The sequence below is a fragment of the Lissotriton helveticus genome, chromosome 3_1, assembly GCF_964261635.1.
Source record: "Lissotriton helveticus chromosome 3_1, aLisHel1.1, whole genome shotgun sequence".
Lineage (NCBI taxonomy): Eukaryota > Metazoa > Chordata > Amphibia > Caudata > Salamandridae > Lissotriton > Lissotriton helveticus.
In genome coordinates, this window is record NC_136061.1 from 1,962,780,893 (window position 1) to 1,962,807,954 (window position 27,062).

The 27,062-nt window shown below is 42.5% G+C and overlaps 1 protein-coding gene across 1 annotated transcript in view; it reads left to right on the top strand.

The window, feature by feature from the left end:
- IGDCC4 (immunoglobulin superfamily DCC subclass member 4) overlaps nucleotides 1-27,062 on the top strand; it is a 705,186-nt gene that overhangs the window by 605,758 nt on the left and 72,366 nt on the right. The window contains exons 12-17 of the mRNA XM_078684077.1: nucleotides 3,861-3,968; nucleotides 4,382-4,565; nucleotides 20,858-20,985; nucleotides 23,166-23,336; nucleotides 23,795-23,932; nucleotides 24,426-24,531. Coding sequence (XP_078540203.1) covers nucleotides 3,861-3,968; nucleotides 4,382-4,565; nucleotides 20,858-20,985; nucleotides 23,166-23,336; nucleotides 23,795-23,932; nucleotides 24,426-24,531 — 835 coding nt within the window. The remainder of the gene's footprint in view (nucleotides 1-3,860; nucleotides 3,969-4,381; nucleotides 4,566-20,857; nucleotides 20,986-23,165; nucleotides 23,337-23,794; nucleotides 23,933-24,425; nucleotides 24,532-27,062) is intronic.

A 27,062-nucleotide genomic window follows, 5' to 3' on the forward strand; every position in this document is an offset into this window, starting at 1 on the left:
GCACACTCAGATGGGTCTCATGCTTAATCATAGGGCAGCTCTATGTTAGGCCGGCCCTGCAATGCCCACCGGGCCTCTTGAGAAGGCTCTTTGCCGGAGATCTTTTGATTTGTTTGCCATATGTGAAGTGTGAGTATAGGTGCCTGGAGTGTAGATTGGTGTAGGTGAGGTAAAATAAACCAAGAGGTACCCTGTGAATCTCCACCTTAATGCTTGGAGATTGAGCGGCAACAGCTAAACACCTTCGACCTTCAGTAGGTGGTTGATGTAATCTTGGCAGCCAGTTGTCCCTCGACGAAAACTGTATGCACCTGTTGCACCTGTTGTTGGGACAAATTTGTGGTTTGGTGCAGCACACGCCAGATTTACCCCCTCCAGGTTAAGTTATCTGCTGTTACGTTTGTTTTGTCTCTTGTCCAGCAATGCTTTGCTTTCGGCATGGTTTCAAGGTTATCTTTTGTCCTTATGGTTGCCAAATTGGCCTTCCAGTTGTGATGTGATTTTTGAAAGGGCTACAACATATGTTCACCCCTTCTACTTTTGTAATACCCCAATTGGACATTTATTTGGTACTCACGTATTTGATGTTCACTCCATTTGAGCCACTTCAAGCTGTCCCTTGTGAATTCTTACTATTAGGACGGTGTTCCTTGTCACCTTCACCTCGGCACGGTGTATGAGTGAGCTTCAGGCTCTTTGTGTCAATCTACAATACGTTATCGTCCAGCTTCATGGGCGTCCCTCCGTACAATCATGAAGCACTATTGCCTGGACAGTCAGGTTCACCAAAAAGGGTATTTTGCCTTCTCGGTCCTGCAGGACTTTCTGGTTTGAGTCCATTCACAGGCCCGTCTCCAAATATGTATTGCTTTGGTATCTATTTAAAAGGTGAGGAATCTGAGGCTAAATGTCTCTAGCAGAGGAACAAGTTATATTCCTCTGGTAACTCTGCTCCTGCTGAAGAATCCATTTAACCGCTGATTCCACACTGACCCTCCCATCCTGCCCATTTTGTGATTGAGCTCTATCCATTAATAAGTCTAAGAATTTGTGCACTGGTCACAATCAATTTGCGCTTGGAGCTCTCCATCTGGTGGCGCGGACTACCTAAACAGCAACTGATGGCAGTGTGTAGGGGTGGTGCATATATAAGCTCCACGCATAATTTCTCGATCGGAACGGCGTCAGTGCAAAGCCACAAGTTCGGAGGTAATACTGAAAGGTTTTCAAATTTAGTCTGATGCCTGGGGAATATTCAAAACGTGAGGAATCTGCGGTGTGTTTGTTTTTCTTCCTGCCCTTAATTTTAACAACGCGAATCTTTGATAGATTCTGTAACACGATGTTGTATAGGTTTTATGAAATCACAAGGAAGCGAAAATTAAAGTGCACACATACTACAAAAATGCAATTCTGAACTTTTAGAGGAAAAAAAACTTGCAGTTAAATGTTCAAGTTAATTAAAATAATTTTACAAAAACTCATATCAATAACTTGCATCAAAGTAAAAAAATTAGCGATTTCGCTAATAGGAGTAGCAAATTACCATGAAGTTGATCTTCATGGTAATTTGCAAAAACTTTGAAAAATGCACTTTTGTGCATTTTTCAAAGTTTCATGTTGCGCACACACATGCCCTTACAGCATGTGTGTGCGCAACATATGTGCACAGATCAATTTCAGGGGGTGCAACAGGGCGTCCTTTTGACACCCTATTTCTATTTCTATTTAGGGGGTTTTGTAAAGCGCTTGGTGACGCACAGCGGCGTGTCCCCGCGCTAAGGAGCTGATGCTTACTGGAAACTAACCGGAGCGGAATAGCTTATTGGGTGAATAGTACAGTCCCCTGTCCCCCTTGAAATTGCATTCTCAATTTGTGATTCTAGGCCTCTAGGCCCATAGGAATGAATGGGGAGGTATTCCTTAATTGCGATTCGCAATTTGCGAGTCGCAATTAAGGAATGTTTAGAAATCGCTATTTTTTAAGTGATTTCTCCATGCATAGGCTTTTGCGATTCCTTAATTGCGTTTCCTTAAAAAACGCAATTAAGGAATCGCAAAAGCCAACATTGATGCATGTGCCTGTTACTTGTTTAATTTTTCCTATCTGAAAATATATTAAATAAATTATTTTCTCATATTATTTGTTTACCCAGATTTTTTAGAGCACAGCAATGTATTCAGTTAATTCAGAGGGCTACGGTTGGATAAGGAAAAGTATACGTTGAGTAATGAGCTGTTAGAAGCTAGTCGGGTGAAGGGGCATTAATCTGATATTCTTCATCAGTCATCACACCTCTCCCTCACCCCTAACAAGAGAGTCGAGTTCAGTTGTATGTGAGCCAGAAAAGTTATTATTTCAAATTGTTCTTGAAGCTTATGTAGTTTGGTTCAGACCTCAGGCATTTCACTACCTTGGGCCTGGGCTCCAATGGTTTTCATTCTGTGTTTCATCCATCTGAAAACTCTTTAGGTGATCAAGTGTGGTGTGGAGTTACTGATAGAAAGTTGTGTGTTGGTTATTGTAGGGTGCAAATTAATTGGACCCTTGCCTCAGTACAGACAAACTTGAATTGTATTCTTTACCTCCACTGGGGCCCAGTGAAGTGCTTTCAGGTCAGGTATGATGTGATCTCTGCTTCTCCTAATGACGTGAACTCAGGCTATAACTCATTGATACTTAGGATTCTTTCTTTTATTTTTTAATGTGTCGTAATGCTGTCCTGGTTTTCTGGACCATTATTCAGTTTGAAATGGATTTGGGTGTCTTCGGCTTACATCCAGGGCCGGACTGACCATTCTACTACTCTTGACGTTTTCCCGTTGGGTGTAATAGCTGGGGGTGGGGAGCTTGTTTTCAATGCTGAATGGGCTTCCATAACCCAAACATGAAAGCATGAAACCATAAATGGTATCATTCTAGACATGGCCTCCTACATTATGGAACTACTTTGAGTATGTTTGTTAAGATCGAGTTTGGTTTCCAGTCCAGCCTTGCATAGATCTTGCGTTTCACCTTGCATTGATGTAGCACTGAAGTTGGAGTATATATATATATATATATATCTATATATATATATATATATATAGATATATATATATATATATCTATACATATAGATATATATAGATATATATAGATATATATATGTATAGATATAGATGTATAGATGTATAGATATATCTATATATCTATCTATATATATATATATATATATATATATATTTATCTAAGGAGGGCCCAGAGAAATTCTGCATGATACCACAAGGTTCTTCAAGGCCACCCACCCATATGTCTTCAGCAGAAGATGAGCTACGCATCCGTACATGCATGGAAGCTCTGCAGCTGAGCTCCTTGTTGAAAAACAGCAGTATTAGTAAGCAAGCATGTACTGGGCCTAGTGAATGGGATGCTATTCTTAACTACATCCGCACATAATTCAACCTCTCACAATTCATAAACAAACACCCTACCGAAAACTCAGTCATTTCCTTCATTGGCCCCACTCCTCTTCCACATGAATAGGTTATCTATGTCTAACCCAAAACCAGTTCAAGTAACTAGAGAAGATTTGTACAAAATATGCAACTAAAATGTCTTCTACTTAGGTTAATATAGCCTCAACAATACAAAGGAACAAGTGTTTGTATACCACACACTATGTGTAAAGAACAACTAGTTACATTGGGTAAGAAGTACTCACAAATCCACCTAACAAGCTGTTGCATTCATACAAAGTGCATGATCTTGCTTGGATTCCAGGCATAGGGTAGTGTCTGGGTAGTGTCATGATCTGACATCAGTGCCTTCTTTCTGTCCAGTATGAATGCTACACTAATTTCTCTTTCCTTACCACCAGTGCCTGACACCATGTACGAGGTGAAGTTAGTCGCCTACAACAAGCACGAAGATGGATATGCAGCTTTGTGGAAGGGGAAGACTGACAAGGTGTCTGCGCTTGAAACAGGTGAGTACAACATGCTCTGTATGAACAAAAGTTGATCTTTTGTCTGTTTTAAGTAGATGATTTTACTGGGAGTTGGGGAGTGGTGAGTATCGATTCATTTACTTGGTTCATGAAAGAATAGAAGCAATTATCTTTATTTATTGGCGGTTCTACAACTCACAGTCTGCTTCTGGATGTCATATATTTTACCGTTTTATTCTGCAAGAAACTGTTGTTGCTCAAGGTGTCTGGCCTTGTTCTCTTGTGTCACCACAGAACACTAGCATTAGACTATGACATCAAAATAGTGCTGGTGCCAAGCACCGAGAAACACCAGCATAAATTCAGCACTGTTTCACATCTTTTGTTTCAGGTTCTGACATACCCAGGTGAACTTAGATCTAACTTTATACCTCTCACAATGCTGTTTTCAGACCCACAGGTTCCAAAAGGTCCACCACTCCCTCCTTCGTATTTAGAAGTTGAGCCCAGAAGTTCCACAGCAGTTTGGCTTAAATGGAGGAAACCGGACTTTAACAGTGTAAAGATTGTCAACTACACTGTGCGCTGCAACCTGTGGGGACAACAGAATGCCTCTCTGGTCACATATCACACCAGGTAAGAATATGAGCCCATGGGAACATTGAAATGGGGTTGAGAGGTTACTCATACATTAAGAAAACGTGGTGCAGAGTGGCATGTCTGGCCTCTGAGGCTCACTTTATCGTGGTGATGTAGGATATATGTAAAATACGTGATGCTTTTAATAACAACATTTTTACTATACCACACCGCATTCTCCCTTAAATACATTATGGTGTTTTTTTCTCAATTTTATGGTCTTTCTCAAATATCCCAGGTGAAACCCCCATTTCTCTCTTTGGCTCAAATCTGCCCTCCATTACATTCCTATGGGGAGAGGTGTGGCACCGCGGCCAGGGTGACTGACGCTGGAATTTGGGGATCACGGTTCGATACCTGGCACCGGCGGCAGATTAGCCCATCACCATGTGACTCTGGGCAATAGCTTGCTTAATCTTCCCAATGGCCCCCAGCGCCTGGAGACCCTTAAGGGTGATTGTTCGCGCTTTACAAATGTGGATTATTATTAGATTATTATTATTCTTCACTTTACAAAATATGGATTCATACCCCATCTGCCTCCTGGTTTCTTAGGTTTGTATCTCAAGCTCGAGTAAACAAAAAAATTATGGCAGGCCCTTTCTGAACACAAGCAAGCCAAGACCGGTTTCGCCCTAGTTGGGGCTCTTCAGACCATGCAGAACACAGCAGGTTCATCCTGAAACTCCCCAAAAGCACCCATATCATCCCTGTCTCAAGAGCCTCCACTGGTCCCCGTCAAGACATGCTAATTCAAACTCCTGACACACGCCTACAGAGCCCTACATGACCAGGGACCAGCATACATCAACCACTGTGTGAACTTCCACCAACCAGCCAGACACCTGTGCTCCACCTCTGTGGCCCTCGCACACCGCATCCGCCGCAGCTTAGGTTGTGCCTTCTCCTTCCTCGCCACGTAGGCCTGGAACTACCTGCCCCTCCACCTATGAATATCACTCTCTTTGGCAGAACTCAAGACCTTTGACTCAGACCAGCAATAACCTCAGCGTCTGGGTACCCTCAAGGATTAGGCGCTGCTATTAACAAACTGATTGATTGATTGATTGATTCAATCGGGTGCAGCACACAGTGAGCACGGGACCCACATCTGGGCATACCCGTGGCACTAAGTGCATCACACTGAAGTAAATGAAAAAGTGGTCGGTGGGTTGTTTCAGTTATTCTCAGCCACTGGTAATTACTTCCACTTCATCGTTTTTTTCTTCACCATACCACCTCAGATTGGACCCAGTCATATGCAAATCTTCCTTTATCCTGCTAAAGTCAGAACAATCCAGCCTGATTTGACAAACTAGGTCCCCTCTGAACCAGAACACAAGCAACGCAAGACTGGTCTCACCCTGAATGGGGCTCGCCAGTTGAGAGGAAGCACGCACAGGGTGCGGGTGGGAGAAGCAGAAACGACTGAGGAGAATGAGGTCGTGGTTGGGGGGGAACAATGGGAAGAAGCACATGGGCAGGCCCAACATGGAGGGGGTAAGGAGAAGCAGATAGGCAAAATAGCAACAAAGAGTACAGGGTGGAGAAGTAAATGGAGGAGACTTCTCAAAAACACACACACTCTCATGGAGTGCTTTAGATGTATACGAAATAGACAGAAGACCGTGGCTGTCTTCTGTACTGGCGAACCACCCACCGTTGCCATCCTGACAGCGGGGTCCCGCCGACCAGATCTGGCTGTTCCCATTGGCCTGGGGGTGCCCTGTCAGCATAGTACTGATGGGGGGTGATCCTGGCGGGGGCAGACAACAGGTTAGTTACTTTTTTTTAAACATAAATCATATATATGTTGTGCAGGTGTACATATGTGATGTGTGCATTATGTGTACATTGTGCACTGCACCCCACCAACAAACACACACCATACAATGTATACCAACGTACACCACCAACACTTGCGCTCCAGTCCGTCAAAACTGGGTGCTGTTCATCGTGGTCAAGGTGCAGCAGGACAGGGTGACCTGACGAAGGAGAAGAAGAGGAAACTGTAGCCTGAACCACCCAAAAAGTGAGTATGTAGTGTAGTTCCTATTATCCCAATAGGCTCTGCGCATTGGAATAATACCTCCAATAGTATAGACCTAGACCAGACGTTAACTAGGTCTTCTACTGTCGATATTAGACTTAAAGTTTTGGGTTTGCCAGCTAGCTCAGAGTTCACTAGAAACTTTCTCGAATAGACAAGGAGGAGTTGAACCTCCCTGGATAGACAAGAAGGGATTTAGTTTCTGACAACCATAGAACATGACAACTTTGCTCTCCCCTAATCAAGAGTGTATCTCTAGAGTCGTGTGAAAACAAAAGACAACTTATTTTACTCAGTCAGTACGTGCATTCTTAGTTTCACCAGATTGTAGAGAAAAGGAAGAGACGGGCGTGTTCAATAAAAGATGTTATTTATTGATCAGTCTCTTTTCTCGTACAAGAGAAATGGATCGATATTATCGCAATACTTATGGTTAAGTAAAGTGCATACAATAAAAGCAGAAGTATAAAATAATACTGTAAAAACATTGATATGGTTTCTAAGCCATACGTTATTTAAAATGGACAGAATAGATACATACATATAAACATTTGACTAATCGTACTCAACTGGTGCTTCTAACTACGCCTACCCCAATGTACCTGACCTAAGCCTAATACGTGGGCGGGGATAGAAAGTAGCAGTTTAAATTAAGTTTGTTTTGCCAAGTGACTGACTCAAGAATTCTCTGCAAGGGGTTATTCAGCTCCGTACCTGAGGTCTAGGATGGTTGAGGGATAGTATCTCTCGTCTGAGGTCTCGATATTCCAAGCTGCCTGCGAGGGCTGCTCGGAAGCGCCGGAGCTGGATTTCTCGGCAGGAGAAAGCAGCGTCTCGTTCTCAGCGCGTCAGGAAGGCGGGGCAGCTAGTGGGCTTCGGCAAGTCTCGCTGCTCCGATCTCGTCACCACCGCGTGTGTTTGCTTAAGGCAATATCGGTAATATTTATACCTGTAAGGTGCCGAGATTGACGTAAGGATGGACATAGATACGTCAATAAGGATGTCATACGAGCTGGTCGTTAGCACATTCTTTTACTGAAGTTCTCGGTGAAATCAAAACAATGGCCGCAGGGTTTTCCCAGGTTGTCATAGGTTTGATTTGTTTTGAGAACTCCGTATGCCTTATCAGGGGCTGGAGGAATATTGCTTTTGCCTAATTAGATGGCAAGCGTTATGACCTAATCAGATAACGCGCTCCTGTGCCGTGTTCTGGCGTAATCCGATAACGGTTTCTGCATCATGGGATGGCTGCTAGTTAACTTGTTAACCAGAATAGGGTCAGGAATAGGGGGATCGATACAGAACCTATAGGAATACATCACACCCACTCCACGCTAACTATGGCCATATTTACGAATCTAGGCATAGTAAAACATACTGTAGAGTATCGTGTATACCTTACCACCCCAAAATACATATAATGCATTTCGATATTATGTAATATACGGGAAAAAAAATAGTCACATGTACTATATGCATTCAAGCAGTAGAATAATGCTAAATTAATCACGCATATGTATACATTATTAGTAATTGAATATGAGAATTACACATGAAATGGCTCTTAATACAGAAAAAAAGTTCGAGACCACTTCATCACAGTTCAAAAATATTTATGAACATACCAGCGGGCAGCTAATGTCTATGAGTTTCTAAATACAGAAATTAGTTCTCTAAGAATAGTTCCTACTTTAAGCAGAAGAAAAGTGTCCCGTAAAATTAAAAAAAATATTTTGGGGCTGCTAAAAAAATTGCTGTCCGTGGACTGGAGGAAAAGTTGATCCTGCTACTTTATTATTAAAGATGAAGGCCAAATTCAAGGTGTCGGGAACGCCGTGTGCTAGCCTGTTCAAGAGTCATTATTTCTGCTCTGGTGAGAACATCATATCATTGAGACTGCTGAAAAAGCTGTCAACAGCTTCCTGTGAGAGTTCCACTAACTCGGAAAAGGATGTAACCATGCATTCATGTGCATGATTGTCTCCATTGACGTTTTGAGTAGTATTGCTGACAGAAGGTCGTACCTGATCGATGCTGCTTTCATCTTGATCTTCACTACCCCTTAATCGTAGTGGTGAAGTTTCCACGAATGCCGTCATCAGGATTGGCAGCCGTTGAGGGCAGCACAATGCATGAGCCTTTACCGGACCCAACAGTGTTTCTGCATCCATTGGCGCATCCGATTGTAGCGTCAGACAGGTGTCCAACACGCATTCTTCTCCGCACAGCATGCACCTTAATACAGGTAAAACACATCTTTGCCATATCGGTCGAAATGAAAGAAACCAAGTCATGTTCAGGTCTCTAAGCCGGGTTAGTCCCAGGATTTTTGATATCCGGTCCCGGTATCCAATGGCTCGGATTGTTTCTTCCCTTGTCGCAGGTGTTTTGTCTGTGACATGGTTTGCCATAACGAAATATAAGGACTAAGAATAGGATTCCTGCAATTAGTCCCAAAATGAGGGGAACTCCTCCAAAAATCGAATTGACGAAGTCTGGAAAAATACCCAGTATGGCTTTTGAATGGTGTTAATGCCATCGAAAATACTGTCTTAAATACTTTTGAGACTCCACTGGTATCAGAAATATTTAAGATTTCATTCAGGATTTCTGCGAAATGTATGGGGGAATTAGTTGATAACAATGAGTGAATCTCTGCAGTCGTCCTTGCGACTAGGAGATCATACGTTTCTTTTGATGACGTGAGCCTGGTCGGCGTCTGAAGAAGCACTGTTTTCATTCTGCTTAAAGTATCAACTCGAATAGAAGTAATTTTCAAGTTAGGCCATGCCCTTGCCTCCCTGTCTGGAAAGGAGCTGGGGAACAATAAGCGTCCACAGCACATGACCTTCGCAGTCGTACTAACGAGATAAGGAACCCCGGGCAGTAGACTACAACATCTGCGATCCACAATTAGAATGTAACTCCCGTTATAGAGTCTTTTAAAGAATGGTTCTATCTCTGTTGCAGGTGCGCCTAGCTGGTGACATGAAAGGTTATTTGAGTTCCCTTCACAGGCTCCATGCAAACTAATTCCATTACACAGGAGTGTACCGCTTAGTGACATTGCACAGTTATTGCCACTAAGAAACACTTTCTGTCCTTTATTACTGACACATGCATGTGAATAGGGCAAGTTCCATGTTGTCTTAATGTACCCTTTTCCCAATTTTTCGTACATGCCAGCCTGTATATATTTTTGGCAGTATTGAAACCTGAAAGTAGATATCGGAATATTAATTATCCCATGTATTATCCATTCAATGACAGGTCGTTCTGACATTGTCAATGGTAATCTCTCGAGTTTCTCAATGCTCAGGGTTGTATAATCAGCACCCTTCTGTGCCATACTGATCTGTTTATCAGTAAGGTTAAAGATATTGAATAGTGACGTTGTGTTGATTAAACGCCAAGGCACATAGCCTGAACGCAGGTTTTGTAACGTCCAGCCAAGCTGTACAATAGAACGCAATTGAGACTGACCGTGTTGTAACAACAGTAAGTCTTGCGATATTATGTCGATTGCTGAAGACACAATGCTGTCCAGTGAAAAGATTCTAGAGGACAGAGTCATTAACCCATTGTCCACTACAGAAAGCGATTTTTCCAAATTAATACGGTCAATTTCCCGTATACTTTCTGCTGTCTCAATTTGAGTTATCTTCCAGGCCTCGTTGTAAGCTGCATATATGGAGGCTGCTATGAAGCGTTTTTGACACTGTTTGCGCGGTCCCATAATGAAATCACGCAAGTCAGCACCATCAGTAAGTAAAGTTAGGTGTTGCTTAATTTCTGTCAGTGTGGAAGTTTTTAGCCATTGAAGGCAGAGTTTGCCCACACTGTAGGTGGTGATTATCCCTGGGTGTTGTCTTTGGGAATATCTAGGGTCTGGCCTGGTCAATGTGAACCCCTGTGTTTTGTTCAGGAATCTGTCTTGACAGTTATTAGTATCTGTGGGCCAGATCAACCATTGTTTCCAATCAGGATTTGTTCTGTTTTGGTTTAATACATAGTTTACGTCTATCTCTTCATCTGCAGAGTTATTGCTGTTCATTGTTGGTTTTGGAATAGACGGTTTATTTAAGTCTTTGATTTTGGCTAATCCAAGACAGGTAGTTTATTGAATACTTTCATTCAAGAATATAATTTGTTCTGGGATCATGCAGGCTCTAAACAATGATTCTATACCTTGTACTTGCCATTCTTTTGTACCCCAAACACTTTTTACTTCAACATTTTTGTCCCAATAATCAAAACCAAATGTATTCATTTGTTCAAAAAATGAGTCCGAATATATCAATTTCGTGTTTGTAAGCATGGTTTTTGTTCCTGTCTTATTTGACAATTTGAAATAAAATGTTTCAGCATTACTTGTGTTGAACCCTGAAAAGTATGAATATTTGTCATAAACGGTTCTTGAGCTTCCTTTTGGAGGGGTTGCACAATGTTCCCATTGATTATAATTTAAAACATTTCTAGGTTGTGCTGATTTATGTAAAAAATGGTTACCATAGTGGTTGTAGCAGTACATACTATCATAATTAGATGAACCCTGCAAATAATCATGTTTGGTAAATTTAGCAGACATCACTAGATCAGACATCATGTTATTAATACTTTCAAAGTCCCAATCATCAGCAAATGAGTTTGGTTTTACAAAGTCACTCAACGAGATCTTAATTTGGTGTGGAAATTTGAGGATCTCAACCGGACCATAAATTTCATAGTCAGTATTGTCCCATGCTACCCCACCCGGTATAGGATTGGCTGTGAAATTGACTGAAGAAAGTTCTCTTTTCTTGACGTGTGAAGACGTGTGTGGCTTGAGGATCAAGTTGATGTTCTGGCTTGCTGTGTCCATTTTAGCATATTTTCCCTCAATGAAGCGTCCCAAACATAGTATCATGATGAGCCAAAGTATCAGGATAAATGCACCAAAGGACACCCAAAATTCAATCCACGGAGAAATCAGATAGGTTTCTTTCAGCTGTTTCAAAAGTTCCTTAGCTTTATCTTTAAAAGTTTTTGTTGATGGCTGTGTCTTTGATTCACTTAGATCTTCAGAAGAATCATCAAAGTTGATGAAGTAGCCGGATGCCGTTCTGTCTATTGTTCCAATTGCTTCAGGATTACTGTTTCTTGCAGCTTCAGCATATTCATTTGTTACTTCATTGTAGGTTGGTGTGTCTCTACTAAATGTTTTTATTTGGGTTTTCAGAGGTGTGAGGTCCATTGCATTGTTGCATAGTCCTTGTTGTTGTTCTGTAGGCGTTTCGAATGTGATTAGCCTTTTAGTTAGCACCTCTGTACTTGTAGCAAACCTTGGTGTTCTACTACTTATCGGGAGTCCACTTGGCCTACTGTTTGTTATCGGCCACATGATTGTGGTTTTACCAGGTCGATGGATACAACTCGGTTCTCCTTTTTACCAGCAAGCGGCGGTAGTACAACTGATCTTGTCCCGTTGATGGACAAGACAGGAACTGCTTTTCTGTAAGAAGGCCCAAATTCCTTCTTAACCGCGATTTTTTCTCTGACTAGATCCCCGACTTTTGGAATCCAGACAGGTCTTGCTGGGACAGGTGGTGGTTCTTCAGTGGTTGTTGGCTGCTGTTTCAACTCTATGTTGCTCAGGTCTTTTCTTGTTTCGTTTAAGTCCTGTAAAATAGCCAAACGATCTTTGATATCAAAGCTTTTTTCTTTCACCACTGAAGTCTGACTGTCAAGATCTAAGACTAGCATCCTAGTCCCAAACAGTAATTCGTACGAACTGAATCCCCTCAGAGAATTTCTTGGCAAGTTGTTTAGACTACGTTGGACACTTATTAGATGTTTGACCCACCCAGCTCCCGAACCTAATACCTTTGCTGTTATAGATTGCTTTATGTCACGGTTTTTTCTTTCAACAATTCCGTTTCCCTCGGGATGAAATGGACAAGAATACCGCAATGCAATGCCCATGCTGGCCATGGCCTCCTTATAAGCTCTAGAGCTAAAAGCAGGACCCTGGTCAGAATGCAGCACGCCAATTGCGTATGTGCCGATAAAGACTCGCAAATCTTTTATAACAGTTCTGGCGTCAGCCGTTCGCTGGGGCCACATCCATATGAATCTCGTGCATGAATCCACTGCGACCAAGATATATTTATAGTTACCATCCCTTTGTAAGGGACCACAGTGGTCCAGGTAAACACAGGCTAATGGTTTATCCGAGATTAGAAGGGGCGTCTGTGCTGGTCGTCTCACTGTTGATACTTTCATTTTTTGACATATGTCACATTCTAGAACATAGTTCCTGGTTTGTCTTCTCATTTGTGGCCACCAGTATCTCTGTTTTAATAACGATACTGTGGCTGAGACGCCAGCATGTACAGAAGCAAGTCCTTTGTGTGCCGCTATGATGAGTCCTGACCTATGTTCCATGTTTGGAATTACTCTATCCCCCACTCCAGGGATTCGAGCAAATGGAACATTATTTGCATCAGTTATGTATGAGTACTTTACTGGAAAGCCTTTCGGGAGTGTTTCTATCGCATCTTTTACTGTAGCGCTGACAGCTTGTAATATATCGCTGTCTATTTTTGTTTTTGACCGAGTGATGGCAGCTACGGAAGCCGTTTGCACAGCTGCCTTCGCGGCCTCATCAGCCAATGAATTCCCTGCAACGTGAACGCCATCATGTTGATGACTCAGTGTATGTATCACGTGAGTCTTTGGTAGTTCTTTTTGTAAAAGAACTACTTGTTCCCAAAGCATTTTATGCTTGATTGTGCCTCCTTTTGCATCCTTAAAACCATTCTGAAGCCAGATCTGTAAGTATTCATTGTAAGACTGAACGCAATAATACGAATCACACACTATGAGTGTGGGGAATTCTCGATCGGTATTTTCAAGCGCCATCTTGAATGCTAGTAGTTCTGCTCACTGAGCTGTACAATCTCCTAGAGATTGTGTTTTAGTGACCGCTGGTTTGAATTTCCCATCGTGCCAGCGACCTTTTACAATCGCACTCGCAGCACTGTAAGCTTGTTTACCTCCTACTGCGGGTTGTGCTGATCCGTCTGTATATATTATACAGCCGTAATGTTCTAGAGGCAGAATTTCGGTCGGCGGCGGACATTCGAATTCGTATTGGAGAAACTCTAGTGTTTTTAAGTTAGGATCAAATTCGTATGCCACGTCTGTTGCAGCCAGAGAATTAGCCCATTGTATCCATCTCGGATGGAGCGCTTTAGCATTCGGTATGCTTGCTTTTGTTACAGCCTCTAGGGCTGGTATCGGTGTAACGATTATTATTCGTTTACCTTGTGAAAGGGCTCGTTCTTTTGCTATAGCTGTCTGTGTTGCAGTAAGAATTTTTTCCGTTGGGCTAAATTTCATTTCAGCTTTAGTGTACAAGTGTGATTTGAATGCAATTGGTACCTTTTCTCCCTCATTAGAGGTCAGGTATGTGAATCCGCATCTTCCTGGGATGACTCGAATCACAAGGTTGCGTGTGTTATCACGTGTTTCTAATTTTGTTTTAATTAACATATCTGTTTGTAAGGATCTCAGAATTTCTGTGTGTTTTTGAGTCCAATTGTTTTTTTTAAAATCTGGTTTTATTAGATCATAAAGGGGTTTGACCCTTTCTGCGTAATTTGCAATGTATGTTCTTCCGAAATTTAGGAAGCCTAGAATTGACTGTAGGTTTTTTAGTGTTCTAGGTGCTTGGAGTACGGCACATTTCTCTAGGAAATTGTCAGCCAGGCTTTTGCCTTCACTTGATAATTCATATCCTAAGAACAGGACTGTTAGATGGGCAATTCTAGATTTTTTAAAGTTGAATTTGTAACCCTCTGCCGCGAACCCAAGTATTATGGTGTTCACTCTCTTCAAGTGAGTATCCAAGTCATCATCTGTTAGGTATATGTCATCGACATAAGATAATGCTTCGTCATCATATGTTTGTAGTAACTCTGTTACCCTCGCTGAGAATACTCCTGGGATGTTCTTGTACCCCTGGGGTAACCGACAGAATTCTTTTTGAGCGCCATTTATTGAGAACGCTGATAAGTATCTGCTCTCTGGTGCTATATTTTGACAAAAGAATCCATTAGAGATGTCTAATGTTGTTTTATATTTTTGCGCACTATGTTATTCATTAGTGCAGCACTATGCGAGTTTTGTACTGCAAAAGTTTTGCAACATGAGTTAAGGTGTCTGTAATCCAAAACTAGACGATATGAATTGTCTGGTTTGGAGACAGGAAACAAAGAGTTGTTCATTTGTGAGGTGCAAGTTTCAATCACCCCCTGGTATTCTAGTTGATCTAGAATTTCTTTTACCTGTTTTTTAGCTTCTTGCTTGATTGGATACTGCCTTTGTGCAGTAGGTTGTGATTTTAACTGGATTTTGTGAGGAGGAGAGTCCTCATCCCATCCTACATGATTTTTATATAAAGCAGGAGCCTGAGCTACTGCCCACTTTCTTGCAAGTGTATATTTTTTATGAATTGGAATATGATTTGAGAAGGCAGGCATAATTATTTCTTCGCCATTTGGGCACTCCCTGACGAACTCTGGTGGCCAATCTTTTTCAGCTAGAAGGATGTCATAGCCCTTGGAGAGATTATCCCAAAAAAGGCCCCTTATTTTCCTAGTCTTATCCCCTTCTATACGTAAAGTTATTTAATATATTTTGTGAGGTTTGCTAACTCTGGTGTCTGCAGTTTCCACCTGAATGTATTCATTCGTGTCCACTGTCTCCAGATGATTCATAAGGACTTTGCGTGCTATGCTCACTTCTGCTGCGCTGTCTAGCATTGTCTGAGCCCACTCTCCGTTTTTCAGCTGTGTCCTCAGTATTCTCGGCATTGTTGAATACTTTAATACTGGCTACCTTCTTTTTTGGAAACTGTAATTTTTTATTTGGATGAGCAGGTTCCTTGTCTTTGGACTTGACGTGCCCTTCCCTGGGTTCCGATCGTCCTCTTCTTTCCGATTTCTGCGAGGAAGTCTGAAAAGATTGAGAGGGACGTGTATCAAAATCTTGATATCTATCCGGTTTCTTTATGTTATCCCTATTTCTAAGGTTGTATTTTTTCACAGAGGGCTCCCTTTGGGGAGACTTGGGTCCTTGGTCCGGAGATCTTTCTCTCCGCCGAGGAGACCTTCCTCTGGACTGGAATCTCTTTTCTTTTGGATTGGATTGTTTGTTTCCATCCCAGTTCTTCTTTTGACTGTTTAGATTATTTTTAATAAATATTTTTTCAGGACTTTCAATTAGTTGGGGCTTTACTGGTATTCCACCCAAACTATCTCTACCTAGTTCTTCATAGGATTTTTCTATAATTCTGGCAATTTCAGCTGGTTGGTCTGCTATATCTGTCTCTTTTAACCTCTGGCGGATCGCCACATTCGCTGCTTCTCCTTTTATGTTGGCTAGTAATATTGCAGAGACCTGCTTGAAGTCTTTTAGTAATTTCATACCAAGAGTTAAAGCGGGTTCTGGACCGTATTAGTCTTGAATTTGTTTTAGCACATCTGGTATTACCGACATGGATGGTACACCATGTGTTTTTGTGTAAATGGAAGCAAAGACTGTACCCCAAGTGTCACAGTCCTCCACGTGTGGTGCGATTCCCATTGGAAGACAGATAGTCAGAATCCTGTGTTTATCCACAGGGGTGGTGTCTGGAAACACCGCCTCTATTTGGGTGATTTTTTGTGCTAACCAGAATGGTATTTGTTCCCGTTTAGCTGGTACTTTACCTAGGCAGGACTGTATGTTCTGTGGTGTAATTTTATTTGTGTTCCCCTGATGAGGGGTCAGCTGTGGGATTTTAACTACAGGTTGGATGGTTGAAGTCCGCATTACATATTGGACTAGTTGTCTATATATTTTAATTAATTGTTTTAGTTGTACTAAAACATCTCCTGCAGACATTCTTTCGATGTCTGGATGTGGTGTGTATCCGGCTAGGACCGGCCACGTTGCTCCTGGTCTACCTAGTGGACCGAGCCTGGTGATGTGATTATTATGTTTTAGGGCGCCATTAAACAAGAGCAGATGCTCTTGGAATTTAAGTGGTACTTCCACTTCCTCGAAAGGAGTGTAGGTATCCGGAGGTTCCTCTATTTTATAACAGTGGAACTCCTTTGTTACAGCATTTGCTGCTGGAAAGTTTATCCATGAATAGAATACCTCTGTCTGCTGATATTCGTGTGCCTCAATTACGAATATGACTGTACCACCTCTTGGTGTCAGTCCATTGTCTATAAGTTTTAACGTTATAGATCTTCTTATGTTGACCGGGATGAGTTTTATATCCGGGTCTGCTTCTTGCATAGTATTATCAGCTTCTATTATTTCAGCTGCTAATCTAGCTCTCTCTCTTTCATCATCACTTTCTGGCATTTTACTGTCAGGAAGGTTATTCTGTTTGTTTGCAGATCAGGTTTCTTACGGAAACAAAGATTAGATGCACAATATTTTGGAACAGTGTATCCTTCAACGTTGATTGATCCAAGAACCATACATAGGAGTTCCCTCCTGCGAGGTTTGGCGGATTTTACCTCTCACCCACTCCAGACGTCTTTGGAGTATTATGGGAAAAAGGGGTCTGAGTGAAAAAGCATGACTGAGTTACTCTAAAGTCTTGCGTTAGTTTTATCGCCTATCCAAACACATTGGGCGCCATGTAGTGTAGTTCCTATTATCCCAATAGGCTCTGCGCATTGGAATAATACCTCCAATAGTATAGACCTAGACCAGACGTTAACTAGGTCTTCTACTGTCGATATTAGACTTACAGTTTTGGGTTTGCCAGCTAGCTCAGAGTTCACTAGAAACTTTCTCGAATAGACAAGGAGGAGTTGAACCTCCCTGGATAGACAAGAAGGGATTTAGTTTCTGACAACCATAGAACATGACAACTTTGCTCTCCCCTAATCAAGAGTGTATCTCTAGAGTCGTGTGAAAACAAAAGACAACTTATTTTACTCAGTCAGTACGTGCATTCTTAGTTTCACCAGATTGTAGAGAAAAGGATGAGACGGGCGTGTTCAATAAAAGATGTTATTTATTGATCAGTCTCTTTTCTCGTACAAGAGAAATGGATCGATATTATCGCAATACTTATGGTTAAGTAAAGTGCATACAATTAAAGCAGAAGTATAAAATAATACTGTAAAAACATTGATATGGTTTCTAAGCCATACGTTATTTAAAATGGACAGAATAGATACATACATATAAACATTTGACTAATCGTACTCAGCTGGTGCTTCTAACTACGCCTACCCCAATGTACCTGACCTAAGCCTAATACGTGGGCGGGGATAGAAAGTAGCAGTTTAAGTTAAGTTTGTTTTGCCAAGTGACTGACTCAAGAATTCTCTGCAAGGGGTTATTCAGCTCCGTACCTGAGGTCTAGGATGGTTGAGGGATAGTATCTCTCGTCTGAGGTCTCGATATTCCAAGCTGCCTGCGAGGGCTGCTCGGAAGCGCCGGAGCTGGATTTCTCGGCAGGAGAAAGCAGCGTCTCGTTCTCAGCGCATCAGGAAGGCGGGGCAGCTAGTGGGCTTCGGCAAGTCTCGCTGCTCCAATCTCGTCACCACCGCGTGTGTTTGCTTAAGGCAATATCGGTAATATTTATACCTGTAAGGTGCCGAGATTGACGTAAGGATGGACATAGATACGTCAATAAGGATGTCATACGAGCTGGTCGTTAGCACATTCTTTTACTGAAGTTCTCGGTGAAATCAAAACAATGGCCGCAGGGTTTTTCCCAGGTTGTCATAGGGTTGATTTGTTTTGAGAACTCCGTATGCCTTATCAGGGGCTGGAGGAATATTGCTTTTGCCTAATTAGATGGCAAGCGTTATGACCTAATCAGATAACGCGCTCCTGTGCCGTGTTCTGGCGTAATCAGATAACGGTTTCTGCATCATGGGATGGCTGCTAGTTAACTTGTTAACCAAAATAGGGTCAGGAATAGGGGGATCGATACAGAACCTATAGGAATACATCACAAGTATTCACCCCTTTTTGTCCATTTCCGCCGACTCAAAGTAGGAGGGATTCCGGTTTGAATTCCCTGTGAAACAAGCCAGAACCAAATACTGACTGTGATAATCCTGATTGGATTCCCACCGCAGCCTCCTACAACACATCTTGCCAAAGGGGCAGGGAGCCAAGTCCTAATGGAGTCAGTGGGACTGTGGCGGGCTTCTCGCCCATTGCAATGCTGCATCTAAATCAGGCAGGCGGAACCCCAGGTAGGCATTCTGGAAGACCGCCAAAAAAGCCCACTTCACCGTGGTCCCGCCAACATCTAAATCAGGTCCTAAATTACTTTGAGATTGTGGCACATAGAACTGCAGAGAACAAAAGGAAGCACAGGATTGGCAGAAATATAAACTGACAGGGTGATGCAGGTTTTTTGCAAGAAACAAACTGTTTGCAGTACTGGTATCCCACCAAAAGTAAAAATCAAATCAAAAAAACAGGAATCACTTGAAGCTCGCCAATATTTGGAATGTGTTTGCTTGTTTGGCTGTCGCTGAATTTGTTTAGTTTAAATCGAATACTTTTTTACCTGACATAAATTTCCCGGCCCTTTTTGGGTAAAAAACATGACATTTACAGGTAACCTATTTCTTTCCAATTTTCAACATGATCAAGAGCTTACTTAAAATATTTCGTTTCAGATTTGGAGAACATCTTGAAGCAGTATGGAAATACAACAAAAACCGTCAGTTTCCTTTGCCCTCTTCAATTTTGTGTAACTTGGGTTGTATCGCATTCGAGAACGCAGGCATTGTGCTTGGTGCGATAGCTCTATAAAAAGTTTTATTAGTTATCAAGTATATGCCTTATTATGCTTTGAGTCTATGACATTTTTCTAGTAGAAGTCTCTATTTTAAACAGAAACATCCGTCCGGGGTTCGAATGAGAAAAAACATCTTCTGCCCAGCAGATCAGTGGTTACTGTATTACGAGTTAAACCCTTTTATTAATAAGTACTGAGCTTTTCAAGCACTATATCTTTTATTTGTGTTTTCGTTTGCTGAAATGAATCTGGCCAGAAGCCTTCACAAAACTAAAACTATCAAGCCGAGGGCTCTCGTTGTCAAACTTAAGAGCAACTATCCTACCTAATCAGATTGTCCCTCATTTAGGTCTGTTCCTGCAAAGCTATCACAGAATATTTCCTGTATTAAAAAAAACATCCATATGGGGTTCCATATTTGATCACTATGGCTACTGCTGTTTGGAATAGAAGGGCTTGTGTTTGACAACATAATTTTGCAGATACTATCACTGGGAATGGCGATTGTTGTACCTAAACTGTAGCATCAGTGATACTTTGCCGTATCACAAAACAACAAACAGCACTTGGCTGAGATGCTTCAGTGTCACCATGGGAATAAACAGACAGAAGCTGTACCAGACTGTTAAAGAGAACAGGGAGGTGGAACAGGCGATGACAGCCTGGCACATGGATTTCAGATCAGGGAATTCTGGTACAGGCAAACCTATGTGCAGGAGGCAGAAATGAGATTTTGCAACAGCAGGTCATGCAGCAGTGAGAACAGGGGCTTGTGGTAGGGTCTGTACTTGATAAGTAGTCATGAGCTCACCTCCTTTATCTTCCTCATCGCCACTAAATTGTGTCAAAATGCTGCTTAAAGATGGCCATGCTGCTTATACAACCCTTCTTGTCGCCTCTAATTGACTGGGAAGACCGACCAGGGCGAGCTTGTTATATGTAGCGTTGCACAGAGCCTGGATATAGGTCTGGAACCTGTGGGTGTCAGACCATGAGCAGAAATTAGATAATCACCAATTGCCTGCTTCCAGTAAGACCCTAGTTCCTGAAGCGTATGCTTGTTGTTGAACACAAGCTCATCACACTGTTCCTGTGCACCTACAGGTGTGCCACAAGCTTCCAACTTACCGCAACACACATTGATGTGCCCCCAGTTCCCCGGTGTTGTGTTAGAATTCTAACAAGTTTCACAAACTGGAAATCATCCTGTGGATAATAGTGAAATACACCTTTGCACTAGAAGTTAGCTTAATTTCATATGCTGTTAGCTGTTCACAACAACAGTTTGTGAAATGAATGCATACGCATAGCCAGTTTGGACTTCTTTTATATTTACTTAAAACATGAAAGTTTAGAAACCTCCATTCCTAGCAGTGACCCTGAATGATCAAACTGCAAACATTTGTTTTGTTTTTCTTTCCGCAGCTCGGCAGAAGGTATCCTGATCAGCGGATTGAAGCCTTACACAAAGTACGAGTTTGCGGTGCAGTCAAATGGGCTTGGCGTTGACGGGCCCTTCAGCAGCGTTGTGGAGCAGGTCACCCTTCCAGATAGTGAGTAATATGGCATGAGTATATTTAGGTGCTAGTAGGGTTCTACGCTCACCTGCCCATGGTGGGGGCAGCGCACAGAAGCTGTGGATGGTGGTGAGTACCTGGTTGGCTTGAATGATCCGGTGGCTGGTAAGGATAGAAACTTTCACACCTATTTTAAAAATACGTTGCAGGAATTCCTAAAGAAAATATGTTTCAGCCAATAACAGTTTAGCGTATCTCCCATTTATCTGAAGCAGCAACAGTTGTATTATAACATTAATTTCAGAGTGGCAACATAATTTTGATAAACAATTAAGAATGAAAATTTAGGGTTAACTAATTAGCATTTTCTATTTGAAGATACATTGGATGTCAACAGAATTTTTTATTATATATTTCTTCTCTACATCAAAATTTGGTGTGGAAGCTAAAAGGGATATTCTTTTACTTCGAGAAACAGATGAAAACTTTAGGCAGTGGAAATAGGGGTGCAACGGGGGCTGCAGCAACCCCAAAATAAACATACTGGAGTTCACAAGGTGAATGAACTCTAAAAATGCCAAGGTGCTATATTGTTGTAACTTGTCACCTTTGCTATGCGTTTAATGATAGAGGTCAAATGTCAGGTTATATCTTCTTATAAATTGTTGTTTATTCTTTTAAGATGTAGATTTGTGTTTACATTTCTTTCTCTGGCTACAAATCAGGAGAATTTTGTGAAGTGTACTTTGTGAGAATACCTGGGTACAGGGAGTGTGAAAGGAAAGGCTGTAGGATGTCAAATTTCTAAATAACAATTTAAATATCTGTAACTGAGCTGTTCAGATAATTCAAAGTATATTAGCAGATCGGAAATCACAAATGAAGCAGATTTTTAGTAATTATGAAGTATGATGGAAACAAAGATTTTAATAGGATAAAAAAGATCAAGACACTTTCCATAGCGATGCGCACAGGACAAAAATTTGCCGATACCCGATTGCCACTGATGATTATCATTGGAGCACCATGCACTTTTATCAATAAAACTGCTTTTATGGGCACATTTGGTGGCTGTTACAATGGCAAATGTGCTGTCTGTAAATCACAGTGTAAATGATACTGTGCCACCACTCCTTGCTTTAGTAACATATTTGCGACATTCTGCTCTATAATGCACTACCGTCTATATACTACACCCTTATCAACCTCATGCTAAATGAGCATTGCTCATTTGCTAGACTTGTCGTTTGTGTGACGCATGGATTTTTCACAAACCCTACGCCTTACTTAACGCAACATAGATAGCAGCGCCCTCACTCTGAAAGTGGTTCCTGCACCTATGATGAAATGTTTCCCATTTGTTCAAGGGATCGTTTTGGACGGGTCAGAAACAAGTACTTGGATTGCATTTTCCTGTGAGAATTCCCACTGAAGAAAACTGAAATTTCAGACTGTGGTTCTTGCTTGCTTGGGGCCACTCACATAAAGCGTCTAATCTCTTCGCCCCCAAGCAATTTCTAACACTCCGTGTACTTTCCTGCAGTTACTCTGTTCTCAATCGATACAATTCCAGGAAGAAAACAACCAGTCACTTATCAAATGTCTGTCAGAAATATAACTCTTTCGAGCCAGTTTCTATGTTAAAGTTGAATGCGTGAAAAAAACTTTCATAATATGCAGTAGAAAAGAGACATAATCATGCTAATATGCCCCGGGTGAAACTGGCTTGTGATTTGAGAGGCGGTTCTCAGTGTCTACAGGTTGCCATATTCTGGGTAGAAATCTCTCATTAAGGGCTTTATTGGGGCTGTGTATATCGATCATAGGATATGTATTTTTCTGCTGAACATTGCAATTCATGTGTTTGCCTGGTTTCTACGATTCCTTGTATTGAGTTTCTTCTTAAGGCAGTACTTATCAGTAAAGTTGCAAATTGTGATATTCTTGCTCACAGATTAATAGCGCATGGCACCAAGCAGTTCATTTCTTGGGTTTATGTCTTCTCTCTGCTTTCACTATCCAAGGGGTGCATGGTCCGAGGTTTACACCGGTTGACGTTACTGTATTTCTTGAGGCCTTTAAACTAAAAGCGAACCTTTCCAAGAACTGTGCCTGACACTGAAGAAATGGCTGGATGGGGTAGTTCCTAAATGAAGGTATAATATAGATAATAATTCAATTTCAGTAGGATGCCTCATCTTTATTTATTCCTATAGGGCCATCGTCTCCGCCCATGGAACTCCAGGTGAACCCAATCAGCTCGTATGCTGTCAGAGTGGTGTGGCGCCCCCCCATCGAGCCTAATGGTGTCATTGTGGAGTACATTATCCTGTATGTAGCAAACACCACTCAGCCCGATCATATGTGGACACAGTTGACCAAAGAAGGTACATTTGAATAGAACTCTTGAAAAGAACCCTGGTTTACGTCCTGCTGAAAGGGTCAAAAATCTTTTCAGAATTGTTCAGCACTTCCATATGATTATGTGAGTTGTCACACATCCCCATGCTTGTTGGTTTTTGTTGCATCTTTTCCATATGAGTCGTCTTTTGTTGCACCATACCCATGTAATTTGACTTTTGTTGCACCATTGTTTTCCTCTGCTGCCAGTAAGCACCTGCAACTTGAGCTCCATCACACATTCCTGAACCTTCATTTTTATTTGACCAGACAGACCGTTGATGTATTATTTTTCAAGCATGTAGTCAATCACTGCTCATCCCATATTTCCTTATGTCCATGCATTTCAAGGTTGTATAGAAATTTGACTTTCCCATCCTTTTTCCTTAAGATGCTTTGCACACCTTAAAATGTGTTGTTTGTCTTCACGTTTGATTTTAAACAGGAAATATTTCGAGGACAGAGATCCGGGGCCTTGAGAGTGGAACAAGGTACTTCTTCAAGATGGGAGCAAAGACGAGTGTCGGAACTGGGCCATTCTCTGTTGTGAAAGATGTCCAAACTTTGCCGGCCAAGGCTGCAGGTACTGATGTTCCATTTCCATCTTCCATCCTTTGAAGGGCAGCCTGTGCCCCTGATTTGGCACCTAGTACTATTATGAGCATGCATTCAATTAGAGGCAGACTAGTCTATAGTGAAACTGGAGAATTTCTCAACAAACTGTGGCCTCTGTATGACTGGGAAAGAGCCAATCACATGCCTCTGAAGTTCTCTGTTGACCAGTCTGCTTCCAAATGCAGCGGTCCCCAAAAAAGTGAGGAGTAAATAAGACTGAATGCGCAAATGATGTAGTAAGTGCAGCTAGTGAAAATAAAGAGTTGTGCTGCCTGCCATCAAACTAGGTGACTCAGTAGGGTGAGTGCCCCCGCAGAGGTGGTTCCAAACAATGGGTCATAGGTTTGAATCCTATGAAGGCTGACACAGTCAGGGCCAGTCTACCCAGGCAATGTGCACTTCTGCTTGTCTCACTTTCCCATTCTAACCGCTCCCCTTGTCTGTTCCTCTCTACCGACTAGAAGTCCTTGACATCCATTCAGTGACTGGCATCATTGTGGGAGTTTGCCTCGGGCTGCTGTGCATCCTCTTTTGTATGTGTGCCAGCTTCCGCAACAGCAAGCACAGGTAAGCAAGGGTGAAAGGTTGGTATGGGTGTAAAGTGAGTGAAAATGTTATCATGAAATGTGAAAAGAGGAGATGAAATCATGTAAGGGACATAACAGTTGTTACCTCTGTGGCCTTGAATGTTTCAACTTTGGGGCCCTCGTATGGCAAGGAATCAAATGTTTGAGGCATGTGAGCTGTAGATAATATGCTTTAGCATAGTTCGCCATCTAGTGTTGGGTCCGGATGTTTGCACTTTGTTTTTGTTCGAAGAAGTCTTTGCAGTCACAAGGTAGGTGACTCCTCCTTTCGGTGATAGTGCGCATGGGCATCGACTCCATCCCCAGATTGTTTTTTTCCGCCATCGGGTTCGGATGTGTATTGCCGCGCTCCGGTTCGGTATCAATCTCGAACTCCTTCGACGGCAATCCTCCACCCTCGATGGTATTGTCTTCCGATCGCAGTTTTCAATTTGACGCGTATCATTTAAACTGGGAAAACATTCGATCGGGAACTTCGGGGCGGACTGTCGGGCCTACGCGTGCCGACCACGCCAGCAGTCGATGGAACGGACTCCATTTAAGCTATGTCCCGTTTGTTGTGCTAAATTTCCACGCACTGACTTGCACAAGGTTTGCAACCTCTGCTTATCCCCGAAACACGACGAAAAGGACTGTGAAGCGTGTCGATCGTTCCGATCGAAGAAGACCATTTGTGATCGTCGGGCTCAATGCTGCGAGATGCAACACGATAGCGGCTCCATACTGGACATCTTCGGCCAAGATTCAGATTTCCATCGTCCAGCTGCAGAAGCCGAGGATGAAGAACTGGTCTCCGTGTCCAAAGCCGACTCCGACATGGAAGAAGAACTCAACATCACTCAGGGTCAACGTACCATGAGTACAGATCTCCATGTGACCACTCTACCAAAATCTAAGGCTCCGGTATCACCTTCGCCCTCAGGCTCAGGTCAGCACCGAGAAAAAGGTTCAGATGCCCCGCCCTCCAACCCGGCTATGAAACACAAAGACAAGCCTTCTGGCTCGGGCTCAAGCCAGCCCCATTCCGGTGTCGAACCAACACCCTCGGCACCGAAACACAAGACAAAGCATTTGCCCATCTCCACATCGTCGGCACCAAAGAAACCTTCCACACCAAAGGCCTCTGAGCTGAAATCCTCCAAATCTAAAGGTTCAGAGCCGAAATCCTCCAAACGGAAAGCTTTGGAGCCGAAATCCTCGACATCTGAAGGCTCCGAGCCGAGATCCTCCCACCAAAAAGTTTGGAGCCAAAACCTTTCACTCCGAAAGCTTCAGAGCCCAAACCGGCTAAAACCAAGCACTCTGATTCAAAACATTCGACGCCCAAAGACTCTCAGCAGAAATCTTTCACGCCGAAATCAATGCCTAAAGAAAAAGATACTCCATCCAAAGAGCCTCGGTCGGAGGACCCACCTTTGGATCCAAAACTAAAGAGACTAAGCATTGACCCTAAAACTGGACACCTCCTGGCCACTCTTCCTAAAAAACGGAAGCTGGATCTCAGAGAGGATTGCCCTATACCTCTGGAAAAAAAAGGACATGGGTACTAACCCTTCTCCCCCTTGCATACCTCCCTCTCCTCCTCCTAGCTCAAATGTAATCATTCCACCATCAAATTCACCACCACCTCCACTATCACCTGACCACACAATGAAGACTATGGTGATGGGGATGAAGAGCAGGATATGCCACATGATCAGGACATACCACAGGACACTGATCCCTGGGAGAATTATAATAGGGAACCAGATCAAGACAATGACCCCGACCTGTATCCTTCCAGACCCTCCCCACCTGACGACAACATTGGCTATGTTCAGCTTATCAACATGGCTGCTCAATATCATGAGTGGAGCTTCATACAGAACCTCTAGAAGAGGATTTCCTTGTTGAGACACTAACACACTCACAAAGGTCTACCAATACTTTACTAATGCTCAAGGACATGTTAAAACACACAAATGAGGTATTCAAAGACCCTGTTAGATCCAGAATACTCACACCTAGAGTAGATAAAAAATACAAGCCCGATCCTACAGACCCTGCATGTATAAAAGGTCAGTTGCTCTTAGACTCTCTTGTGGTATCTAACGCCCACAAGAGAGCTCACTCTCAAACCACTGGCGAAGCCCCTCCTCCTGATGAGGAGTCTAAACTCATTGATGCCTCAGGCAAAAGATTGTCTTCGCAGGCGGCTAACCATTGGCGTATTGCCAATGCTCAAGCTCTCTTAGCACGCTATGACAGGGCTCACTACGATGAGTTGGAAAGACTCCTGCAACATTTGCCAGATGAGTATAAAACCAAAGCTAACGACCTCATTAAAGAAGGGAAGCTCATTACCAACACTTCCATCAAATGCGCACTAGATGCGGCAGACACAGCATCTTATGCCATCAACACTAGCATACTATTACGCAGACACGCTTGGCTTAGAATCTCTGGAGTCAAGCAGGAGATACAGTCCTCCATACTTAATCAGCCCTTTGATAAGGAGCATCTTTTCGGGCC